General features: G+C 42.5%; 1 protein-coding gene across 5 annotated transcripts in view; it reads right to left on the bottom strand.

Moving 5' to 3' along the window:
• Positions 1–26,371, bottom strand: part of LOC115162094 (E3 ubiquitin-protein ligase HECTD1-like) — a 45,315-nt gene that overhangs the window by 8,929 nt on the left and 10,015 nt on the right. For 2 of the 5 annotated variants that reach the window (XM_029713054.1, XM_029713057.1), the window contains exons 4-28: positions 25,692–25,919; positions 25,188–25,469; positions 24,369–24,639; positions 24,012–24,088; positions 22,194–22,292; positions 21,845–21,959; positions 21,534–21,705; positions 20,496–20,634; positions 20,111–20,281; positions 19,713–19,935; positions 19,225–19,488; positions 14,809–14,885; positions 13,524–13,658; positions 13,052–13,198; positions 12,761–12,855; positions 12,555–12,660; positions 8,244–8,378; positions 7,417–7,556; positions 6,970–7,293; positions 6,684–6,850; positions 6,256–6,432; positions 1,943–2,761; positions 956–1,177; positions 517–695; positions 116–272 (exon numbers count right to left, since the gene is read on the bottom strand). In XM_029713054.1, coding sequence (XP_029568914.1) covers positions 116–272; positions 517–695; positions 956–1,177; positions 1,943–2,761; positions 6,256–6,432; positions 6,684–6,850; positions 6,970–7,293; positions 7,417–7,556; positions 8,244–8,378; positions 12,555–12,660; positions 12,761–12,855; positions 13,052–13,198; positions 13,524–13,658; positions 14,809–14,885; positions 19,225–19,488; positions 19,713–19,935; positions 20,111–20,281; positions 20,496–20,634; positions 21,534–21,705; positions 21,845–21,959; positions 22,194–22,292; positions 24,012–24,088; positions 24,369–24,639; positions 25,188–25,469; positions 25,692–25,919 — 4,921 coding nt within the window. The remainder of the gene's footprint in view (positions 1–115; positions 273–516; positions 696–955; positions 1,178–1,942; positions 2,762–6,255; positions 6,433–6,683; positions 6,851–6,969; positions 7,294–7,416; positions 7,557–8,243; positions 8,379–12,554; positions 12,661–12,760; positions 12,856–13,051; positions 13,199–13,523; positions 13,659–14,808; positions 14,886–19,224; positions 19,489–19,712; positions 19,936–20,110; positions 20,282–20,495; positions 20,635–21,533; positions 21,706–21,844; positions 21,960–22,193; positions 22,293–24,011; positions 24,089–24,368; positions 24,640–25,187; positions 25,470–25,691; positions 25,920–26,371) is intronic. The other 3 variants (XM_029713055.1, XM_029713056.1, XM_029713058.1) reach the window with 3 other exon arrangements.

The following is a 26,371-nucleotide window of genomic DNA, read 5'->3' as shown; positions in this document are numbered from 1 at the left end:
ACTATGCCCTAGGGTGCAATTGAAGTAGGTGTGAAAGACTTGCCATTTGTCTAGTAATCATGTACAATCCAAGTCCATCCACAGATAGATATTGAACTGTGTCGTGTTTGTGTACCTGGGGGAGGGATCTCCAGGTCAGTGGTCTGCTGGACATTGGTCCGGCCTGGCCTGGGGTCAAATGCCGGGACTAAAGCAGAGAACTGGCGTTTGAGGACAAAGTCATCGTCCCAGGTTCTACGCCGACCCCCTTTGGTTTCATACTCTTCCTCTTCCTGATAAAACAGGACATGAACAACAGCCCTTAGTTCTCTGGTAGTGGCAGGTAAGGTATTACACACAACACAAATCGACATTTACAGGAGAAACAAAACTTTCATAAAAACAAGGTCACATACATTTAGTCACACACTTCACATTTGAAATAGGGAGGTTTTCAGGCAATTCTTTTTTTACGAGGGTGCAAGCATGCAATCGACAAGTACACTTTATATGAATAGAAACTGCATCAGATTTTACCCTATTAAAATGAATGTGGAAACCAAGGTTTACCCTGGACCGTACCAAAACTTCCTCATACTCTTGGTCTTCCTGATTGTCATCCTCGTTCTCATCATCATCATCATCAGGCTCAGGCAGATCCTCCTCATCATCTAACTCAGCCAATAGCGTGTTAGCACGACAGCTGTCCAGGAAGTCTGCGGGGAGAGGTGGTGAGAACTCACTAGAAACAACTTTGATCATAATGCACTTCATATAGAGTCAGAAAGCGCTAGCCAAATGTACGAGGAGGACACTGATGAGTCAAGAAGTGTGAAATGACAAGATGGAAGTCAGGCAGTAGAAACACGTATGTGTTAAATGATGAAGAAGCAGAAGAGTAGTGGAGGAGGATAGGAGAGCTGTATAATATAGAGATGTATAATATAAGAATAATAGTAAGTCTAGTATAGCCTACCATAAAGGGAAAACTCAGCATCCTGACCAGTGTCACTCTCACTAGACGTAGAGGTCAGGCTGGTCGTCAGAGTGTTACTGAGCAACTGGCCAACCGACAAACCCGTGGTTGCCGTGGCTACATTATTGCTGCTGGTTACTATGGATGTGGACATTGTAACAGTTGAGGTGGTACCAGTGGTGGTGAGGTTAGGAAAGCTCTGCGCACCCATGAGAGGAGAAGCTGCAAACAAAAACCCAAAATGCGATTAGTTCCCAAACAGAAAAAGAAGCAGGTATTATTTTGACTGGTTCCAGTTAAAACTGAATGCTGGTTGCTCTTCTACCACTACACATGCTTGTCACATTCAAGGCTCAGTCAGCACCTTCCGACCACTGGAAGTCATGTTTTGAGAAAAAAAAAAACTGTGCATCTTACTTTTAAAAGGTTAACATAGAAAATAATGCAGTGATCACTGCTCGCTTTACACAAGGATGACGCAAAAATGTAATTAGAAAATGTCAGTAATACTCTGTCAGCAATGCAATAATATGATTTATTGGTGAGGCATTTGATTCTCCTTGGTTTAATGAAATGGCCTAATATTAGAGCAAAGAAAACCAGAAAAAAACAGCGGCACAAGAGCAAGAACACCATTCAGATATGTGGAGCCAGTATTTCTTCTTGGCTAGATAAGTGTCTGTCCTGTTTCTTCCCTTTGTGTGGTGATCAAGAGTCGGATTAGCAATCATATCAATATTGAACACAATCTACAATTTTACATTGCCAGGACAAATTTTGTTGACTAATACTCCAGGTTAATGTAAAAATGTGATAAGCTAAACTCTAAACCAAAGCTACAAGGCTCCTTCTACAAGTCATGCTAATAATGTCAAGTGAGCTGGCTGGACAGTGGTCCCTTTATGTGCACTGAAGGCTGATGAGGACTGAAGGCTGCATGTATCCCATGTGTCCCTGGCCTGCAGACAGTGGAGGCTGAATACTCACTGGCAGCGCTCATGACGTTTCGACCCAGTGTGTTGGTGTTGTTGTCGCTGCTGCTGCGGCTCAGGTTCATGTTGTTGGTGGCATTGGTGCGGGACATGTTAGGAGCTCGCCGCACAAACGACTCCATGAGGCTGGCCTCTCGTGACGACAGGTTTGGCACGCTGGCGCTGGAGCTCATGGGAGCGCCGGCCGCCAGCAGAGAGCTGACGGACAGACGGGCGCTGGCCACGGAACATAGAGGCCTCTGGGAAGCAGCCTCCTTACTGGAGGACTCAGACACGGAGCTGACGTCAGGCGAGCTGACGCTGACTAGTCCCATGGAGATGGCAGTGGCGTCTGCCGCCGCTTGCCTGTCCGCGCCCGCTTTCCGCTCGCCACCTTCCTCCGCAGTTATCGTGCTGGAGGCGGCATCGGCGGAGGACAGCACCACAATGGGTTCTTGGCCCTCTGCCCCAGGGATGCCACCACCAGCCCCAAGTACCCCCCCCTGCTCCAGCAGGCTATCGGCCCGGCGCTCTACCTTGGTGGAGCTGAGACTGATATCACTGCTGCTGGCCACGCTACACACCGAGCTGCTACTGCCCTTCCGGCTGGAGGAGCTGGCCCCTGCAGCCGAGGAGGAGCCGCCCTTGTCCGGACAGTTATTTTTCACCAGGCTGCTCCAGGACTGCGCTGTGCCTGAAACAGTGGATGAGACAGGTTTGGGTGACGGCGCAGACTCAGGGTCGTACCCTGGCGCAAGCTTGAGGTCAAATTTTCCTTCAGCACCCATACGATAAGAGTTTGAGCCACCAGCATCCCAGGTGACATCAATCCAGCCTGGAAAAGGATATGAATGTAGTGAGACCCAGCAGAGAGCAAGTCAAGACAGCAGTTCTGCTCGACACTGGACCAGATAACCATGTTTGTGACGTTGTCTACAGGTGGGCTGAATACAGATTCAGACTAGATCCGTTATTCACCATCAGTATGCCATTCTATGCAGCTATACTGAAGCTGATAGCATTGTGCTGAATAGTAAAACCAATAGCAAGTCAAATTTAGATACTGGATGTCTTGATGAAACTGTATGGCCTAGTACTCTGGTCCAGGTGAAGCAGTCAGATAGAAATCATGAGTTACAGAAAATGACAAAGCAAGGTAGAATTTAGCAAATGCAAAGCTGAAAGCCACTTGAGAAAAAGGAACTGAATAATATCGTTGTCAATGTAAATATAATAAAATTGCAATGGAGCCCATTCAGAGCTTGCAAATTGTGACATCAACATGCACTCAGCTGATTGATGGAGACAATTAGTCAAAAAGTATTTAAACACACTGGAAACATGGCTGCCCAGAGATTTAACAGATTGCGACGGAGGAAATGATTGTACAAGTATGAAAAGGTTACCTGATAAGTTGGGGGAGAGGGGGGAGGGTTGCACTTCAAAATATCAAACTAATAACAAAAAGGGTATAATGGTAGTGACAGTTTGCAAGTTTAGTCAAATACGTAAATGATAATGGGAGCGTTTTTAAGACGTTTGGCATACAGAGATAGACATGTAATCCTTTACACGCCCCTTGTATTTAATGATAAAAAATTAAATAATGCAATAGGAGAGCAATAATCCAGTCTAGTCACACAGCAGTAGCACTGACTCAGATCAACAACTACGCTGCTCTGTAGTCAGCCTCTACAGTTAGTGCATTTCAAGGTAGTTATTTATCCTTCATTAACATAAAGCATGGCCTTATTTGCCAATTGGGACAAAGAGGAAGTAGGCCTATAGTGTGAGGTCAGAAGCAGTAGGTTAAGTAATAGGCCTATAGTGTGAGGTCAGAAGCAGTAGGTTAAGTAATAGGCCTATAGTGTGAGGTCTAGAGGTCGACCGATTAATCGGCATGGCCGATTAATTAAGGCCGATTTGAAGTTCTCATAACAATCGGTAATCAGCATTTTGACGCCGATTGTGGCCGATTACATTGCACTTCACGAGGAGACTGCGTGGCAGGCTGACCACCTGTTACGCGAGTGCAGCAAGGTGCCAAGGTAAGTTGCTAGCTAGCATTAAACTTCTTATAAAAAACAATCAATCTTAACATAATCACTAGTTAACTACACATGGTTGATGATATTACTAGTTTATCTAGCTTGTCCTGCGTTGCATATAATCAATGCGGTGCCTGTTAATTTATCATCGAATCCCAGCCTACTTCGCCAAACGGGTGATGATTTAACAAGCGCATTTGCGGGAAAAAAAGCACTTTTGTTGCACCAATGTATACCTAACCATAAACATCAATGCCTTTCTTTAAAATCAATACACAATTAAACATTTTTAAACCTGCATATTTAGTTAATATTGCCTGCTAACATGAATTTCTTTTAACTAGGGAAATTGTGTCACTTCTCTTGCGTTCTGTGCAAGCAGAGTCAGGGTATATGTCGTTGTGAACTTTGTGAAGACCATTTCTTCCTAACAAACACCGTAATTAATTTGCCAGAATTTTACATAATTATGATGTAACAGCAATATTTAGACTTAGGGTTGCCGCCGTTCGATAAAATACAGAACGGTTCCGTATTTCACTGAAAGAATAAAAGTTTTGTTTTCGAAATGATAGTTTCCGGATTTGACCATATTAATGACCTAAGGCTCGTATTTCTGTGTGTTTATTATATTATAATTAAGTCTATGATTTGATAGAGCAGTCTGACAGCGGTGGTAGGCAGCAGCAGGCTCGTAGGCAGCAGCAGGCTCGTAAGCATTCATTCAAACAGCTCTTTCCAGCGTTTGTCAGCAGTTCTTTTCTGTGCTTCAAGCATTGCGCTGTTTATGACTTCAAGCCTATCAACTCCCGAGATTAGGCTGGCAATACTTTAGTGCCTATAAGAACATCCAATAGTCAAAGGTATATGAAATACAAATGGTAGAGAGAGAAATAGTCCTATAATAACTACAACCTAAAAAACTTCTTAAATGGGAATATTGAAGACTCATATTAAAAGGAACCACCAGCTTTCATATGTTCTCATGTTCTGAGCAAGGAACTTAAACGTTAGCTTTTTTACATGGCACATATTGCACTTTTACTTTCTTCTCCAACACGGTATTTTCACATTATTTAAACCAAATTGAACATGTTTTATTATTTATTTGAGACTAAATTGATTTTATTTATGTATTATATTAAGTAAAAATAAAAAGGTGCTAATTCAGTATTGTTGTAATTCTCATCATACATTTTTTTTTTAATATCTGCCGATTAAATCGGTATCGGTTTTTTGGGGGTCATCCAATAATCGGTATCGGTGTTGAAAAATCATAATCTGTCAACCTCTAGTGAGGTCAGAAGCATTAGGTTAAGTAATAGGCCTATAGTGTGAGGTCAGAAGCATTAGGCTAAGTAATAGGCCTATAGTGTGAGGTCAGAAGCATTAGGCTAAGTAATAGGCCTATAGTGTGAGGTCAGAAGCATTAGGCTAAGTAATAGGCCTATAGTGTGAGGTCAGAAGCATTAGGCTAAGTAATAGGCCTATAGTGTGAGGTCAGAAGCATTAGGCTAAGTAATAGGCCTATAGTGTGAGGTCAGAAGCATTAGGCTAAGTAATAGGCCTATAGTGTGAGGTCAGAAGCATTAGGCTAAGTAATAGGCCTATAGTGTGAGGTCAGAAGCAGAAGAGAAAGCCTTCAGTTGGAAAACCAGGAACAAAGGCTGGACCGTTTAGAAATATTGAGTAGCGTCACCCACAAACCACCTGTACAATGTCTTATACAGACATTGTTTTCAAGTTACTAATAATGTTATGAAAGGACAATGAACAACTGCTGGTTGATATTTTCTGGCTGACCCACCCCCCCCACAGTATTTAACATACAAAAGTGAGACTTCTACGAGCGTTAGTAATAGGTGCTTTGGGTGAAGATGCACTAAAGGCTCCTCAAATTATATAAATGCACTTGATGATGTTCACAATTTGTTTTGTGGTTGGTCTACCATATTTATCAATGACTCCCTTGTCACTAGTTTGTGCACATCTTATGTTCAATTGTCATAGTTACGTAGCCCGATGTCTCTGAACTACTATTATAACACTGCCCCCGTGATGATGGGGTGACGTATGGGATTATTCTGGGATAAAGCTCAGCATTGTCCTGCTTTAGCAGTTTAAACATGCATTATCATGTCATCCGACTAAGTCCCGCAGAAAATTTCTTAAACACTTTCATATGAAACAAAAGCTTTCTATGCAAGCTGTGTGTGTGTTCAGTTCCACACGGAGGGATGTTTTATTAGATGGTAGGGCTCAGGATGTACTAGTGTCTTACCGTTATGGGCCTCCCCTGTCACCGTACCCTCTCCTGCTGGGTTGCCATCCTGGTCTCTCCACTTCCAGTCGATGCCCCGCACCACACGCGCCCCGGGCACTATGTACTTCATCACCTGGGAGCGGAACAGACGCCTCTGCCTGCGCAGGTTGGCCTCCGCTTCCTTCACTGCTTTACCTGTAGAAGGGAGAATGAGGTTGGTCAGATTGCTTTGCATCATTCAAATCTAATGAATAATGATTCATAAACATACTACAACTAGTGTCTCAGCAAAAAGAGTGCTCCTCGCACACACCTTAAAAATACTTGTGTTTTGACTGTTTCTTGACAGCAGTGGCGAGAGCTTAGACCCCCAAAGAGCAAGCAGAAGTGGCACGGACAAACTCCCCAGAGAGAAACCTCAAGAGAACCCACGAGCAGACTCTTACCTAGCTGGTCCTCACACACACCACTGACGGTGCCGTAGATCTCAAGGCCTGACAGAGACAGGTAGTGTGTTTGCCCGCTGGCATTCTTCCCCATCTGCTTGATGCGGATGTGTCTCCAGCCCTGTTTCTCCTCTTTGGACGGGTCCAGAGGCCAAGTGGCTGTGGACCTTCACAACAGGACACAAACTCACTGTCAGAACCAGCCTTATAGGTTTTGGATCCTGACTTCTTCCTGACCATAGGCTCCTGGATATGAGCCCTTCTGACTGGAACAAAGCTTACTTACCCCGGCTCGTTGAGGCTGCAGTCCTCCACGTGGTTGTAGAGACTCATCCAGGTTTGGCCGTCTTTGGACACCTGGAACACCCAGTTCCTGAGGGCGGAGCGGCCGTAGCCACGGGCGTGGCGCAGGGTGTAGGCAGAGGGGATGACCCACAGGCCTAGGTCGATGGCAAACCAGGCGTTCTTATCATCATTGGTGTGGCAGTTGAGGGCAGAGCTGTCCCGACTCAGGATGTCCTCCAGTCGGCCATATGGGAGGTTACGACCCTCAGAGGAGGTCACTACCACCAGGCCGTAGGCTGCTGGGTTCACCCACTCATAGGCAGTCCTGGAGACAGAGGAAACACACAAGATTAATACAAGGTTATTTTCTAAATACTTTCTTGTATTGTATAATAAGCATTTAGCTGATCATCAGGTCTTTACACAAAGACGATGGGAGGAGACATACTTTGCATTGGTACCAATCCAGTAGACTATTCCGTTCTCGTCAAAGTCATGCTGGTGTCTGAATGTGAAGGTCTGTCCCTCTCTTAGCTTCCTGACGAAGATGAAGGAGGATCTATCAAAGTCATACCACTGCTTGGCCACCTGGGGGAGAGAGAGGAGATTACTCTGAGACCGTGTGAGTGTTTGCTCAAACTGATCCACTCAAATATGCTGAATGGACAGATAGTGTGATAAGAGAATTATCTAATAAAGGTAAATTAATAAAGAATCCATTATTAATTAGTAGTTATGTAGCATGGGTAATGAATAATTAAAGTACTGAACGTTAGTCCCATAAGGTCTAGTAGAGACCCGGAAGGGAGAGAAGTGTGCGTGTGTGTGAGATTAGTGGGCCTAAGGGAACTGTAGACATGTGTGTGTGTGTGTGAAGAGACCGGGAGTAGCCTTCAAGGTTCCCCTAATCTCGGGGGAAAGGAACAGGCAGCGCTGGATAGTGATAAACAGTGGTGGGAAGTCAGGGGAGAGATACTATTCACCTACTGTTTGTGTGTAGGTTATCTACTGTTTGTGCGGAGGTGTGTGCGTAAGCGGAAAGAGAGGATAAAATTAACTTTTGTTAATGTTGGGCAGAACGTTCTCTGAATAAACTGTACAGACCTTTTGCAGAAAACTGAGTCCTTGCCTAATTATTAACCCATTGTCTTACAAACCTTGGGAATTAGTCAAGGCTTATTGATTGTTTGTTAATTATTATCATCATCGGGATAGAATAATTCCCTTGACATAGTGAGAGAAGATGAAACATGGTTAAGGTAGAGGGGGTGGTACCATCTTGAGGAGGTACTGCTCCAGAGACTCCACGGTGGCCAGGGGCTCCATCTTCAGCATACGCCCTGTACGGTCGATCAGCGCCGTCTCCCCAGGCGCACGCTCCAGACGGAAACGCAACCTCCTCGTCAGGATCTAACACACACACAGGAAGGACGAATGAGTTAGGGATAGGCATTTGACCTTTGACTGTTGGAGTACTTGCATTCCTCATGAAGTTGGTTGAGAGAATGCCAAGAGTGTGCAAAGCTGTCATCAAAGCAAAGGGTGGCTACTTTGAAGAATCCATAGTATAAAAGATACATTTTGATTTGTTTAACCCTTTTTTGGTTACTATAGGAATCCATGTGTGTTATTTCATAGTTTTGATGTCTTTAACCTGTTTGGGATAGGGGGCAGTATTTTCACGGCCGGATAAAAAACGTACCCGATTTAATCTGGTTACTACTCCTGCCCAGAAACGAGAATATGCATATAATTAGTAGATTTGGATGGAAAACTCTCTAAAGTTTCTAAAACTGTTTGAATGGTGTCTGTGAGTATAACAGAACTCATATGGCAGGCCAAAACCTGAGAAGATTCTATACAGGAAGTGCCCTGTCTGACCATTTGTCCTTCTAGGGCATCTCTATCAAAAATACAGCATCTCTGCTATAACGTGACATTTTCTAAGGCTTTCATTGGCTCTAGGAAGGCGCCAGAAAGTGGAATGACAGCTCTGCATTCTCTGGGCGAAAAACAGCAGGGATTTTTGTGAGTGGTCCTTCTGGGAACAATGACATTGAGGCGCTCGTGCACGAGGCGACTACATTTTTTTCTTTCAGTGTTTGAACGAATACGTCGTCACCCGGTTGGAATATTATTGCTATTTTATGAGAAAAATCGCATAAAAATTGATTTTACACAGCGTTTGACATGCTTCGAAGTACGGTAATGGAATATTTTGAATTTTTTTGTCACGAAACGCGCCGGCGCGTCACCCTTCGGATAGTGACTTGAACGCATGAACAAAAAGGAGCTATTTGGATATAACTATGGATTATTTTGAACCAAAACAACATTTGTTGTTGAAGTAGAAGTCCTGGGAGTGCATTCTGACGAAGAACAGCAAAGGTAATCCAATTTTTCTTATAGTAAATCTGAGTTTGGTGAGGGCCAAACTTGGTGGGTGTCAAATTAGCTAGCCGTGATGGCCGGGCTATCTACTCAGAATATTGCAAAATGTGCTTTCACCGAAAAGCTATTTTAAAATCTGACACCGCGATTGCATAAAGGAGTTCTGTATCTATAATTCTTAAAATAATTATGTTTTTTGTCAACGTTAATCGTGAGTAATTTAGTAAATTCACCGGAAGTTTGCGGTGGGTATGCTAGTTCTGAACAAAACATGCTAATGTAAAAAGCTGTTTTTTGATATAAATATGAACTTGATTGAACAAAACATGCATGTATTGTATAACATGATGTCCTAGGAGTGTCATCTGATGAAGATCAAAGGTTAGTGCTGCATTTAGCTGTGGTTTTGGTTTTTGTGACATATATGCTTGCTTTGAAAATGGCTGTGTGATTATTTTTGGCTGGGTACTCTGACATAATCTAATGTTTTGCTTTCGCTGTAAAGCCTTTTTGAAATCGGACAATGTGGTTAGATAAAGGAGAGTCTTATCTTTCAAATGGTGTAAAATAGTCATATGTTTGAGAAATTGAAATTATAGCATTTTTAAGGTTTTTCGTATTACGCGCCAGGTGCTACCATTGGATATTAGTGAGTCCATAAGAGGTTAATATTATTCTTCAATGTAGAAAATAGTAAAAATAAAGAAAAACCCTTGAATGAGTATGTGTCCAAACTTGACTGGTAATGAGATATATATATAAAAAAAAAGTAAAAAATAAAAGGGGCATTTAAGATTCATTCATTGAAACTGTAATATCAACTGGTTATATTATACTGTGGAACACAAACTTCAAAAAGGTAGTAACCTCAGCAGTGGTGCCTGCTTGTAGAAGCCTGTAGCTCTGCTATGCCATAGCATTGTTTTGTTCATTTAGCAGACAAAACACTTATATCACTGTCAAGACACCTATTTTATAGTAAAAATAACCATGATGTAATAAAACAGAATAAAATAGAACAGAATGTGAATCGCATCTCGCGACTAGAACAGTTATTCTCAAAGAGATAATTTGATTCAGTGCTCAATTTGTCAAGTTGAAATACATTTTTCAGAGTTACAAACCAAAATATGTCTTCTGTTAAAATGTATTTTATTATACCTGTTCCTTGTTATTTTCTAAACGGATTAACAATTCTACATTGAACACCGCACGGATTTGAATTATGGCCAGAACATCTGGTTGGCTTAACGGTCAGCTTAATGATTCTGATGAAAATACACCGTCTTCATTAAACTAATGTTTTCGCATATTTTCAGTGTGGAACCTGTCTATGTTGGGTAGGGGGGGTTATAGGCTAGGCAAACCAATTCTAAATGCCACTAGCAGTTTACAAAGTAGGGTCGTCACTACTGTTAGTTACCACAGCTGAAGTCATAAACCCTGCCCGTTTCTACAAAATTCTATTTTAACTGTAACCTTCAATTAAAATCGAAAATTGTATTTTTGTTTTCATAACTGTTTTTACATTTTGACTGGGGCAACCGCAAAGTAGCCTAAGCGGAAAAGTATGAATTTATTCCAAAACTGCACATCATTATTAGAACACATATTTCCCTACTTCAGTCAACCGTTCCATTTAGAATTTGTGATAAAACTGTCATCATTTGGCAAGGAATGTAGCTTGTGTATCCCATCAGTTAGATACAGAAATAAATGCCTATAAAAACGTAAGCGCACACAGCACACGTGTAGAGGGAGCGGTCAGAACATAATTGAGTGAGACATGGAAGGAAAAGTGAATTTAAAGAACATAACTGTGTGATGCTTGGCTTGGTTTATTTGTTGTTGTGTCCCGCAAATGCACATGTACAAATGAACACTAGAGTCAAAAGCAAATAGTTTCACAGTACAGTGCATTCGGAAAGTATTCAAACCCCTTCCCTTTTTCCACATTACAGCCTTATGAAAAAATGATTTTCCCTCAATCTACACCCATAATGACAAAGTGACCAGTTTATATATATTTTTTGCAAATAATGAAATACCTTATTTACATAAGTATTCAGACCCTTTGCTATGAGACTCAAAATTGAGCTCAGGAGTATATTGTTTCCATTGATCATCCTTGCGATGTTTCTACAACTTGATTGGGGTTGGGGCTTGGTCAGGGTGGTGGAAGAACCTTCCAGAAGGACAACCATCTCTGCAGCACTCCACCAATCCAGTATTTATGGTAGAGTGGCCAGACTGAATAGACTCCTCAGTAAAAAGCACATGACAGCCCGCTTGGAGTTTGCCAAAATGCACCTAAGAAACAAGATTCTCTGGTCTGATGAAACCAAGATTGAACTCTTAGGCCTGAATGCCAAGCGTCACGTCTGGAGGAAACCTTGCAACATCCCTATGGTGAAGCATGGTGGTGGCAGCATCATGCTGTGGGGATGTTTTTCAGCGGCAGGGACTTGGAGACTAGTCAGGTTTGAGGCAAAGATGAACGGAGCAAAGTACAGAGAGATCCTTGATGAAAACCTGCTCCAGAACGCTCAGGACCTCAGACTGGGGTGAAGGTTCACCTTCCAACAGGACAACGACCCTAAGCACACAGTCGTGGCTTCGGGACAAATCTCTGAATGTCCTTGAGTGGCCCAGCCAGAGCCCGGACTTGAACCCGATCTAACATCTCTGGAGAGACCCGAAATTGCTGTGCAGCAACGCTCCCCATCCAACCTGACAGAGCTTGAGAGGATCCACAGAGAATGCGAGAAACTCTCCAAATACAGGTGTGCCAAGCTTGTAGCGTGATACCCAAGAAAACTGCCAAAGGTGCATCAACAAAGTACTGAGGTTGAATACTTATGTAAATGTCATTTCAGTTTCTAAAAACCTGTTTTTGCTTTGTCATTATGGGGTATTGTGTGTAGATTGAGGCGGAAAAACAATACATTTTAGAATAAGGCTGTAAGTTAAAATGTGGAAAAGGGGAAGGGGTCTGAATACTTTCCGAATGCACTGTATTAAAAAAAAAAAAAAAGGGATCTCTGGTTAAAGATCGAGTTTTGACATTAGTTTGAGAACTCATGCCCATCCCTAGAATGAGTTTTACTGAGCCTAAGCTTTAAAACAGGTCACTGGAACAAACAAAAACTGACCATCACCACTATACTACTGAGAGGTGTGGTGGAGGAGACTGACCTGCAGGTTATAGGTAGAGCCTGGGGTGTCATACAGGTGCAGAGGTAACCTCTCAATGGACTCCAGGACTGCTAGTAGTTTGCGGATTAAGGCAACTGCGGGTCGGCTGAATGAATGGGTCAAACCAGGAAGTCAGCCACTGACAGGTTTTTGTTATTTAAAAATACATTCATAAAAATGAATTATATAAAAGTCTGAATTATTACCTTTCATCATCTTCGTTTTCACTGAATGCGGCTTTAAATACATTTATTCTTTCCATTAATGGTTTACAATTATGTTTCATGTCAAGTTCCACACTCTGAAAAAGAGAAACGTTAATTGAGCTGGAGTTGGACTAACAAGGAAGTTGAGGAACATTGCAGAAATTGGTTACCCAGACAGAGTTGAGAAAAGGTATGAAAGAAAGAGATCTGCATCCCAGATGGAACCATAATCACTGTATAGAGTACTACTTTGGGCCAAAGGTCCCTGTACACCTCATCCATCCCACTTACATTATTAAGGACTGTAAAAAGTGCTTGCACTAGGCCACTGCTGCACATTTCATAGGGGGAGATGGTGTTCTCATCCTTGAGAACCACAATCAAGTTTTCCAGAGCCGTTTTCATCAAGTCTCTCCATGTGTTTTCTCCCTCGATACACTGCAACAGAAACAAAACAGCACATTTAACTTTCACTGAGTCATCAAACCTGTAGCTTACAGCTTCAGACAGAACAACCAAGAAAACAAAACAACTACATTGACTCACTCTATCAAAATATCTACTTTGTTTTTTTATTAAAGTACCGATTTTACTGTAAATTGCATTGAAGCGCACTTTCCATAAAGTGCAAGTAGACATGAATTGATCATGTGTGCTGGGTGAGCGGACCAGGGCAATTCCCCCACCTACCTGTCTGTTGGTAATCATGTTATCCAACTCTGACATACATTTAGGTTAGAGTTGATGTGCTTTTTTCCCCTACCTGTTTGTTGGTATGCAGCTCCCAAGCAGACTCCAGCTGGGTGGCGATGTTCCTCAGGGTGACCACCACCCCCCTGGGCATGCTCTCTACCGCCTTGAAGTGGTCATCATACAGGTCTCTGGCCATGGTCTTCACCTGCGTTTGACATTTCTAGCCATTTAGCAGACACTCGTATCCAGAGCCACTTACAAATCAGTGCATTCAACTAAGGTAACACAACCACACATCACAGGAACAGACAGAGGGGCTCTAGGCTCGCTGGGTGTTAAGGAAAAAGTGAGGGATAACTAGCATAAAACTGCTGTTAGGCTTGGGCTGTATACCGGGGTATTTGGAAATAGACACAGGATGGTTTTTCCAATACTGTTGACTATTAGATTTTTTTTTATATACATTGGAATATTTGCAGCTACTATTTAAGTAAAATACAGTCAACCTGTCAGGAGATAAAGAAGATTGTGTTCTTCGTTTCACCTGTCAGATATGCTTCATAATGAAACATTTCTGGTAGTAGTACCCAGTCACGTGGTGTTTGTTTACAAGCACACAATGAAGAGAGACCAGAGCCTTATGAGTCGCTCAGTGTTGTGCAGCACCTGCCAGGTGATCTAGTTACAGTATGGAATTCACAACTAAATGTTCGCCAGCTAAATATCTTAGAACTATTAAGTTAACTGTCTAAAATGTGCCAAATGCTCTGCAGTTGTACATTTGGTTCGCTAATGTAGTAGCTACTTAGCTATCTAGCTAAGTGGTTAGCTTCTTCCAAAATATATGTCTAATATTAGTTTTGTGCGTGCAGTAAACTGGGAGTAGCATTTTTGAGTTACTTGTAATAACGTCATGAGCTGGGATATCTGTCCTGAAAATAGTTTAGGTCAGAGACTATAAAATGTTTGCAATGCGATCGTTAGCATTCTCTATGGGATTTTATATGTACTTGTTAGCATTGCTAACCTTCGGGTTACAAAGGCTCAGGGGAGTTCGAAAACAGTGCCCCCTGTGTTTAGCGCCGGTATTACCTAAGATCCCGGTATGGAACAAGGCTGGTATGAAGGTATGACAATCTGGATACTGCCCAAGCCCTCCTGCTGTTATATTAAACAGAAGAATGATATGACAGCTAAACTAGATGGATAATATGTAATGTGTTCTAAAGCAAAGAAATATATACAAAAATAAAAATTTCCCTGTGACAATAGACAAACTAATCTTCTCAATTCAGGAAGGAGGAAGCTGGCTTTAAACAACAAAAAAATACTGAACAGCAGACGGACTCAACCACCTTTTGTTTTGTTTTCTCCAATTTGGATTTGAGCTTTCTTCCCCTCTTTCCAGTCCAGCCAGTCACAAATTCTGACCCTGTACAACAGAACACAGAAGGAAAACTTTAAGACAATCCCCATGAAAGGCAGGGCGGACTGGGAGAGGCACTTGATGGCTTACCACATCATTCTAGTAGAGGATAACTTTATATATATATTTTTTTTATACACACATACACAGTACATGGCCAAAAGTATGTGGACACCTGTTCGTCGAACATCTCATTCCAATATCATGGGCCTTAATATGGAGTTAGTGCTCCCTTTGCTGCAATAACATCCTCCACTCTTCTGGGAAGGCTTTCCACTAGATGTTGGAACATTGCTGTGGGGACTTGATTCCATTCAGCCACGAGCATTAATGAGGTCGGGCACTGATGTTGGGCGATTAGGCCTGGCTCGCAGTCGGCCTTCCAACTCATCCCAAAGGCTTTCGATGGGGTTGAGGTCAGGGCACTTTGCAGGCCAGTCAAGTTCTTCCACACAGATCTCAACAAACCATTTCTCTATGCACCTCACACTTTGTCCACCAGGGCATTGTCATGCTGAAACAGGAAAGGGCCTTGCCCAAACTGTGGCCACAAAGTTGGAAGCACAGAATCGCCTAGAACGTCATTGTATGCTGTAGAGTTAAGATTACCCTTCACTGGGACTAAGGCGCCTAGCCCCCTTCAAACCATGAAAAACAGCACCAGAGAATATTCATCATCGACCAAACTTTACAGTTGGCATTATGCATTCGGGCAGGGGGAGTGGCCTACTACTTAACAGCTGAGCCATTGTTGCTCCTAGATGTTTCCACTTCACAATAACAGTACTTACAGTTGACCGGGGAAGCTCTAGCATGGCAGAAATTTGACAAACTGGAAATGTGCCTATGACAGTGCCGCGTTGAAAGTCACTGAGCTCTTCGGTAAGACCATTCTACTGCCAATGTTTTCTTTGCAGATTGCATGGATTTTATTCACCTGTCAGCAACAGGTGTGGCTGAAATAGTCAAATCCACTCATTTGAAGGGGTGTCCAAATACTTTTTTTTTTTTTTAATATGGAGTCTCAGGGTTTCCGTTAGCCGGTAATAGTCGGCTTTTGGCAGCACATTTTTTTTTAAAGGCCAATTGTCCGGGGATAGAAAACAAATCCTATTGAGATAATGCTTTTTAGCCTATTAATTGATGGAAATACATTTGACTGATCATACTTATTGGTCTATGAGTTCATTTGCATAATTTAGTGGAATTGAATTGCAGGGTGTACATTCATTATGGATCTTATTAATTTTGGGCCATGATTAAAATAAGCCACTCGATTTCTCACCTGGTAATTTAAGTGCACCTCCCATTCGCTATTCAAATGCATAGGCAACAGTAGGGAGGCTTCAGCGCTCCACACAACACTTTGCAATGAGCTGGAGGCAGTATGCATTTAGAAAACATATGGCTACCTAATTGTTGAAAACAGAATGTGGCACTACATATGAGACATTACCTTGCTTCAAAGTAGCCTAGGCAAAACCCAACCATATCTGTAGAGCAGTGGAGGCTCCTCAGAGGAGGAAGGAGAGGACAATTCCTCAGTGAATTATTATTATTTATTTTTTTTCTAGTGAAACACTGTCATTTTTAAATAAAACTATACAATAAACATGTTCACGTCACCAAATAATTGATTAAAACACATTGTTTTGCAATTAAGGTCAACAGTAGCCTCAACAGCACTCTGTAGGATAGCACCATGGTGCAGCCGGAGGACAGCTAGCTTCCATTCTCCTCTGGGTACATTGACTTCAATACAAAACCTAGAAGGCTCATGGTTCTCACCCCCTTCCATAGACTTAAACAGTAATTATGACAACTTCCAGAGGATGTCCCTCCAACCTAACTAAAATGTTATCCATCCAATTAATCTAGTAGTGAAAGCATAAGCTACAGCTAGCACTGCAGTGCATAAAATGTGGTGAGTAGTTGACCCACAGAGAGAGAAAGACAATAGTTGAACAGTTTGGAAACTAATTAATTTCTTCAAAAATGAAGGAGTCTTTTTATTTTTTATTTTTTTAAACGTTCACTTACTTAGCAAATGCAGATAGCTAGTTTAGCTTACTCAAACAGAGGGATGCCATGTTATCTAGCTGGCTATGGCTATCCAACACAACACTGGATCTCTTCCAAGTCGAGGTAAGCTTTTGGTTTTACTAATTTATTGCCACCAAGACCCACCGGTGCAACTGCTTACTGACTGTACACTGTACTGCATGCTTGTAGTGGGTTTACTAATGTGTTAGACAACATAGCTAATAGAACTAACACATTACTTTAGCTAATATGGTGACAGCAATGTAGGCTGTGTGTAGGTTATATGGTTTGACGTCCACAAGCGAAGGAAAAGGTGAGAGGAAAGCGCTTAGATGTGAGAAGGAATACAACGTGGCTACTATGAAAGTGAACTGTGTGTGTGAGATCAGAGGTGTATTCATTCCGTCTATTCTGTTGAAAAACATTTCTTAAAATGGAAGCAAACGGAACGAAACAGTGATAAACCTACCTGAATTTGTCCAATAGAAACTCTCATTTGCAACTGTTGGACTAATAATTACACCCTAGATCAGCTAGATGCAGGCAGGAGTGTGCAAGGCAGTATTGAATGTGTCACTGTCTGTCCATGTGTCACTGTCTCACCTAATTTCTCTCTAGACCTGTGTGTACCTATGTTGTAAACTTTTCATAGGCTAGGTTGTAGCAACCTCATGATGGGTATAGGAACATTTTGTAGTAGCCTAAACCTACATTTACGTCATTTAGCAGACACTCTTATCCAGAGCGACTTACAAATTGGTGCATTCACCTTATGATATCCAGTGGAACAACCACTTTACAATAGTACATCTATATCTTTTAGAAGGTATTGATGTTACATTGAACTGGATGAATGGAATATGAATGACAGGCCTCCAATATGCTGTAATAGAAATAAAGCCATGCTCATGAAAAAAAAAAATTGTCATCTTAAACGGCACCGCCGTGGAGGCAATTATTTTATTTCATTGTCCAGTAGCCAGATGTACACTTGTGCATAGCCTAGTGCTTTGTGTGCATTGCTGCACTAATAATGTTAAGAAATAGTTGATCAACATTTCAAGCGAAACGTTGTGATGTATTGCATCAGATTCATTGCTTTTTAAAAGTTGTATGAATTTGGGATATATCGTCCCACAACTGTCGTCCCACAAATGTCTGTTTGGGATATTTCTTTCTTGACAAGCTGACCAATAGACTAGGTAAACGTTTTTTACTATTGTGGTAGTAGATTGACATAAGTGGCACATCCAAAAGGCTAGGGGAATCTAAGCTTTCCCTAAGTAAATTGAATTAAATTGCCAAAATTATATAGCCTAATTAGCATACTCCTGTCTTTACAGAAATAAATAAAAACAGTTTGGAAAGCAAATGTTATTGCTGTAAAGAGAAGACAATGAAAAAAATACTAATGTCTTTTAGTTATCAAAATGATCAACTTAATTGAGTGAACAAGAGTAGGCCTGTATCTTATTGGCACCAGCAGAGAACATGGGCCATATCCCCAGTGAGTGTGCACTGCGCATATTCACTCTATCATTGTTGTGTCAGTGACACATAAGTTTGTTCTATGAAATCATTTCCTCCTCCAGTTTAGATGGACGTCATATTCTACTTATCTCCCCTTCTCGGAGACCTAAAAACAGATTCTGCTGTCTCCAGTCATATAAAGTTTAGTAGAAATGCATGACATAGGTTTATTTCTTTGCACAGGAAAAACGTATCTGATATAGCTTATAGTCCAAGCCTCTACACGCTCAGCCATGCAACAGTGATTGAGTTATATTAGCCTAAATTATGACTATCCAATCTACTAATCACATTACGATTAGTAAGCTCTTACACAAGTCTGCAAATGCGATGATGCATGGAATGATTTATTATAAAGGTGCATTTTTACGGTGAAAATGTGCTTCCCGAAACATGAAAGTCACACGCAGTTTATGTATAGGCTAGAGATTTTGCTGTTCATTACTGAGGAAAAGTAAATGTGTGCGATAAGGACACACATCGCATCCTCGATTTGTTCTGTTAAGATAAATTACCATAATATAAAATGTGATTTTTGTGCACCGTGGGTCAGAATCAGGTTATGGTAAATTTCTCAAAACATCCGGTAAATTAAAATTCTGCCAGTCAAATGTCCGGGGCCACATTTTCATAACGGAAACCCTGAGATGAGATAAATGAATAAATAATAAAATGAGAGATTAATCTGTAAACAATTTAGGCACATTTAACTACAGATTTAAATACAACAAAATGATATGATCTATATGCATTGAAGTTCAAACTAACTGACCTAGTGATGTTTCAGCGGTGAAGGAGTGCTTGGTGCCCCTGTTGGACTCGAACACGAAGCCGGGCAGGTCCTCCTTGAGGATGGTGGCCTGCTGTCCGTCAGAGTTGTGGATGGCGATCTCTCCCTCCTTCAGGCAGGTCAGGGACCAGTTTCCCACCGTCAGCTTGGTGGGACACAGGGCAGACAGGATGGGCTGGCTGGCTGTCACAGGCTTCACCTGGCTCCGGGCACGCTGCAGCTTCTCCAAAAACTCACTACGACTTTCTGGGAGGGTAGTACATTAGAGGAATTGGAACAGTTTGATGTTGGTTATGATATCACCATTATAATACGGTTATTCACTTGTTACAACTGCATGTATGTGAGTGGAGGGAGCTCATTCTGGCCTTAATTCCAAATAAGGAGATGGAGAGGAATAAGTACCTAGTTGAGGAAAGTTCAAGTCATAACATACCAGGTCAATTGAGAAGGTATGTAGCTAGGTCTACCTGAGCTGTCGGAGCCTCCCTCTGGGCTGCCGCTGGAGTACATGGTGGCCAGCTTGCCGTCCAAGATGAAGCGGAACCATCCATTGGAGCCATTGGAGAGCTCCAGGGCTGCAGCATCACTCCAGATGTACAGGCAGTCCCTCCCCCTGATAATGGACCAGTCACGCCAGTGGTAGGGCTTCCCCTGCTGCACCTCTTTGGCATCCTCCTGTGGCTCGTCTTCCTGGTGGAACCAGAGACATTTACTTTACATTTTAGTCATGTAGCAGACGCTCTTATCCAGAGATTTTAAATAGATTTAAATATATTTTCTTTGCGGAACGCTTTTTATTACACAGAAATCACAAAGCTCTATCAGTGTATATTTGGACTGCATTATGTTGTTGTTCTTACTGCACCTTCTCTGGTTTGGACACCTCCTCGTTCTCATCGTCTGAGGTGGGTCCAGCCAGAGTGGACACCTTGTTGATGACGCCCAGTCTAGCCAACTGGTCCAGGAAGACATCTCCTCCTTTGTCCACCAGGTCTCTGATGATCTGCAGTGCCAGCAGGTGACCGTCATCATCGTCCTGTACAGGAAGAGAAACCACATTTAACTTAGCCTGTGGATTACTAGAGAGCTGGTGCAACAAAATAGCTTTTTAACAGGCATTAGGTTATCGTTGGATGTTGTTAACAGTGGAGGATCACACACGAGAATGCACGCACACCTCCTGATCAAGCATCTTGAACACACACATACACAAAGAGATGGATGTTGTGTAGTGTTGTGTAGTGCCGTACCTCCTGATCCAGCACGGTGGCGGTTATCTCCACTAGCACGGTGGGCAAGTTGTGACCGGCGTCAGAGTCACACACCTCCTTCAGCAGCACTTCACAGCTGTAGTGGATCATCTTCCTGATCAGAGCCAGGCTAGCTTTCCTGTAAGGGACAGAGGGACGACATGTTAAAGCACCAATATGTCACTTCTTGGGCAACCTAACCAAATGCCCATAGAAATTAGTTATAGATCTGTCATGATCATTGAAAGCAAGTATAAGATGCGATAGAACAGATCTGTGTAGTTTTTGCATCTTTTGCTTTTGTACACCAGCTTCAAAACAGCTGAAACTACAATATTTTTGATTCTTGAAAATATATTTCACAGCGGTTTAGACAGTACAATGATTCTCTGAACGAGAAACTGAAATTAGGCAAACTATTAGAATTTTAGCAACCAGGAAATGGAGGCACGATTTCGGCATATTGTACTTTTAATGCAGGGGTTTCCAAACTTTTTCAGTCTGACAGTATTTCAATCTGAAGACATTATGGTTTGAAGTGACAAATGCTTTAGAAAAGGGATTGGGAAGTTCAGAAGATCATCAGACAATAATGTTGTATGATCTTCTATGTAGAAAATAACCTTATCGTTGATGATGTTCTTTCCCCCCCAGTCTGATTAAGAGCCTGGTCTTGTGGGCATAGTAGAGAGAAACCGTACGTACGTGTTCCTGAGAGTATCTTTCAGTCATAATATTTTGTTGCTTAAACCATTCAAAAGATAGCGCCACATGTTTAGGAAGAAAAAAGAACCCGCTCTGTTTATTACAACAGCATCTAGCGGCTACCGGAGGTTACGGTTCTATGAACCAACCGCAAAACTTCTCTCACAACCCCATTTTCAAATCACGTGACCCATAGTTTGGGAAACCCTGTGTTAATGGATTTGTATTTGTCCCTATTCAATTAAAATTGCATTCAGGACCTCAGTAATATATACATCTCTGTGAGTATAGACAAAGGTCCTTTGGTCAAGTTACTCTCAAAGTTGTGCTTACCTAATAGAAGGTAGCATGGTTTGCTGAAAGGTTTGTGCAAATACTGGTAGCAGCCTCTTCAGGTAGATGGGGGCCATCTCAGGGTCTCCTTTGGGTTCGCTGCCCTCCTCTTCCTCGTTCAAGTCTTTCTTCTTCTTGTCCTCTCCTTTGTTAACGGGGCACATCCAGTCTCCTTCAGAACAAAAGAGAACACAACAAATTGTGAAATAACCACTGTCCTTTATTCTCTGATGGGCATGAGCCACTGACGACCAAGGATTTTCATGGAAGTCAGTCGGCAGCACAGCTGTTCATATATTGTTAGAACTCACCAGGAGACTGGAGGATGGCTACCACCTCACTGTGGCCACGCTCCCTTGCTTTGTCCAGGGGAGTTTTCCCATCTTCATCTCGGAGGTCAGGGTTGGCTCCATGTCGCAGCAGAGTCTATAGACACATAGAAAAATGATGCTTACTAGGGGAACTTACATAGGTCTGCCTGTATTTCCAAACATCATATAGAGGAGGATAGGGTGCACACGCAAAAACTTTATCCTATGTTTTCTTTACGTTCATTGAATTCAATATACACCAGCAGCCAACAGTCCAGCTGCTGGGCCTTTATCAAGGGATGTTGGTGTTCGAGCGTTACAAAAGATTTCCTCTCAAGGTTAAAGAGACCTTTGCTACTTGAGGCCGTCCAAAACAGGCAGCGTAGTGGAGGGAGGAGGACCTCTGACCTCTGTTGACATCAGCACCTCTCTCACACAGGAACTCAACCTGGGACATCAACCACAACAAACAGGGGTTATTCAACAGGGTCTTGATAATGAAGGCACGCAAAGAACAACTTTTTACAACATTTTGGAACAGACGTTTATTATTGGACTCTCCTTGTTTCAGTCCATTTTCTTCTGTTTGGTGCCGAATGAATACAACTGTGTCGTGGTCTGGTTTCGAGGTGACAAGCCATTATTTAACCAAACCATAGTAATCCGTCTACATTAGGCTGCAGACGGAGGTGTCCACAGTTTGTTGCTATGGACACCTATTGACAGAACCTTGAGCACTGAGCCCATTATCGCAGAACAACAGGGAAGAGATGCTGTCCTTAAAATGATACTTTGGGATTTTGTCAATGAGGCCCTTTATCTACTTCCCCGGAGTCAGATTAAGTCATGGATACAATTTGTGTGTCTCTGTGTCCAGTATAAAGGAAGTTAGAGGTAGTTTACTGAGCCAATGCTAACTAGCATTACTGCAATGACAAAGTACCTTTGGAAAGTATTCTGACAAAGTACCTTCGGAAAGTCACTCTGACAGAGCTCCAGAGTTCCTCTGTGGAGATGGGAGAACCTTCCAGAATGACAACCATCTCTGCAGCACTCCACCAATCAAGTCTTTATGGTAGAGTGGCCAGACTGAATAGACTCCTCAGTAAAAGGCACATGACAGCCCGCTTGGAGTTTGCCAAAAGGCACCTAAAGAAACAAGATTCTCTGGTCTGATGAAACCAAGATTGAACTCTTTGGCCTGAATGCCAAGCGTCACGTCTGGAGGAAACCTTGCACCATCCCTATGGTGAAGCATGTTGGCGGCAGCATCATGCCGTGAGGATGTTTTTCAGCGGCAAGAACTGGGAGACTAGTCAGAATCGAGGCAAAGATGAACGGAGCAAAGTACAGAGAGATCCTTGATGAAAACCTGCTCCAGAGCGCTCAGGACCTCAGATTGGGGTGAAGGTTCTTCTTCCAACAGGACAACATCCTAAGCACACAGCCAAGAAAACAGCCAGAGCCCGGACTTGAACCCGATCAAACATCTCTGGAGACCTGAAATTGGAGACCTGTGCAGCACAGCTCCCCATCCAACCTGAAAGCATCTGCAGAGAAGAATTGGAGAAATTCCCCAAATACAGGTGTGCCAAGCTTGTAACGTCATACCCAAGAAGACTCGATGCTGTAATCACTGCCAAAGGTGGTTCAACAAAGTACTGAGTAAAGGGTCTGAATACTTATGGAAATGTGGCATTTCCGTTTTTTTATTTTATTTATACATTTGCTAAAATGTCTAAAAAGCTGTTTTTCTTTGTCATTATGGGGTATTATGAGGTCATTGTGGGGTATTGTGTGTAGATTGACGAGGGGGGAAAAAACGATTTAATCAATTTTAGAATAAAGCTGTAACGTAACAAAATGTGGAATAAGTCGAGGGGTCTGAATACTTTCTGAAGGCGCTGTATATGGGTATCTGCATTGCGCTAACGCTAGTAAGCAATTGTTCTAGCGCTAGTTAACAACTTCCTTCAACTGCGCGCAGAGACATAAATGGTATCCATGAGTTCATCTGACTCCGGGGAACTAGATAAAGAGTGCCTCATTTCCAAAATATATCTTTAATTCCCCTGGCACAATGAGCCATTCTGTTCTGTTCGCACGCCTAATGGTTAATCTCTGTAAAGAGATGGAGGGATACGAGACTCAGTCTAAAATAGCTTACCATTTCCTGTGTGCCAAACGCAGAGGCCCAGTTCAAAAGAGTCTGCCCGACGTCATCCATGAAATTCACTTCAAAAGCTGCAACACAGGAACCATTTTAAGCAATTGAATAAGCGTGCGCAATAACAGCGGACACTTTTTCATAAACATGACATATTTACCTTTTTGCAAAACAAACGGCTGAAATGAATTAGGAAAAAAGGCACCATTACACCAGATTGGACAAACTTCCTCTGCCACATCATCATGTACCCTAGCCTCCTGACAGACCAACATACAGGATATATCTGGGTCCCAAATGGTGCCCTATTCCCTTTACAGTGCATTACTTTTGACCCCATACTATCCACCCACCCACCTCCGGTGTCGATGGCATCAATGAGAGCGTCTGTGTCTTTGCTGCGGATACAGTCGATGAGCTGTCGGTGGGAACGCTCCCCGGAGCTGTCCAGCCGTCGCAGGCCCGGGATGCGTCCTGTTGAGCCAGCGGTGGATTTGGGCAGAGCTTTGCGGCCCTCGAACAGCAGGACCAGCAGCAGGTCCACCAGACGCATGGTGTCCAGAACACATCGCTCATCCCCCTGCATGGCACTCTCCATGGAGTCAGGCAGCGCAGAGCGTAGCAGATCCTAGACACACACACACACATATAGGAAATACACACACAGAGAGACAAAACAAAAACACCACTTCTATTATTATCCCATTATTCTTTATACTAGTCATAGTGTCACTTCAGAATAGCTCTCATTACAATACAGTTCGCCTCACTAATATATTCTGAAATAAGATCCTTTCAACGTTTTATGTTATTTTTACTATTGTTAGCTTTCAAGATATTGCAGTTCATATATTAAACATTCTGTGCCAATAAAATTGCTATGGAATACATTAGGAATTCTTACTAATACAGAAATGTGTCCCAGAGTGCTCATAACACCAAATACAGCTACCACAAATCAAACTGCAATAATTTGACAAGGCTGAGGACTTAAAATAAAAGCCTAATTTAAAAAAAAAAAAGCCTAATAAAACTCTTCTCAGGGAGTAGTCTGAGATGTGAGCTGGTCCTTAAAGACTAACATAGAGAAAAGTATTTTCTCCCAACAATGGGCAATTTGATGAGTAAATGTTTTTTAGTTTTTTTTAAACAAGACTAAATGTAAAATGTCCTTACATGAGTGACGAGGGGAGAGCCTCTGCACAGCGTGGACAGCAGGCTAACGATGGTGGACACCTGGTTGGAGAGTTTGGAGTCGGCAGCGGTGGGTTGGGCCCCAGTGGAGGTCCGGCCTGGCTTACAGGTGGAGGAGGGGCCGGAGACCGTGCCCCCTGCCGCCGCCATCCGGGAGAGCAGCTCCTCTGTCAGACCGTGCTTGGCCAGTGGCGCGGGGTCCACCCCTCGACGGGTGAACCGGTCCGCCAGGGAGGCAAAGCAGCGCAGAGCACCATCAGACACCTGTCAATCAATGGGTTGCATTTTTATCAATAACAATGTAATCATTTGCAACCAGACCGTCAAGCTTCTTTCCAATTTATATAACTGTTTGGATTTATATACCACTTTTCCAGTAGTTCAAAGCACTTTATATAGAAATGGGGAAAACGCATTCATCCACCACCAATGTGCATGGATGACCACCCCCCCAACCAATGACCCCTGAGTGGGTGTCCCATTCACCTGGTGGTCTTCGTGTTTGAGCAGACTGGAGAGGGACTCCACACAAGTCTCCAGAGAGGAGTCCTGGGGCTCCATCTTGCTGCACAGGCGAGACACCACAGACATGGCAGAGTGCAGGGTGTCCTTATGGACCAGATGACCGCTGTCCCGGATGAAGCTAAGCACACAGTTCAGACCCCCAGCCTCAAACACTGCACCAGACTCCCTGGTACAGATCAGCTCCAGCACCTGACAAATGACACCACAAATAGTCAGCAGAAGAATATATTCATAATTGATTATTTATGATGCGCGGCCCATCTTTTTTCTATGGATTTCACAACGAGGACTCTGCACCTGACTACTTTTGAGTATGAGCATGTTCTGTAATATTCTACCACATACATAAGCCCTTCCTAAACAAGATATATTTGTTGTGAAATATGACCTACATATTCAAGACCTAATTTGAATAAACTCCTCATACGCATCTTGTGATTTGAATAAAAGGTTCCAGGTAAAGAAAGAGAACATTCTCTTGCAGGGCGTAACATTTTATTTTTCTTCCACCAGCCACTGTGGCAGGTAGATGAAGAAAAAAAAAATCTACCAGCCAAAATATTTTTTGTTGTTGCCATAATTACATAAAAATAAAAAATAAATTAAAAAAAAGGACCATGTTTTGTAATGTTTCTAAAACA

This window comes from Salmo trutta, chromosome 25 (assembly GCF_901001165.1).
Source record: "Salmo trutta chromosome 25, fSalTru1.1, whole genome shotgun sequence".
NCBI classification, from domain to species: domain Eukaryota; kingdom Metazoa; phylum Chordata; class Actinopteri; order Salmoniformes; family Salmonidae; genus Salmo; species Salmo trutta.
This window is presented reverse-complemented; position numbering and strand designations above follow the sequence as displayed.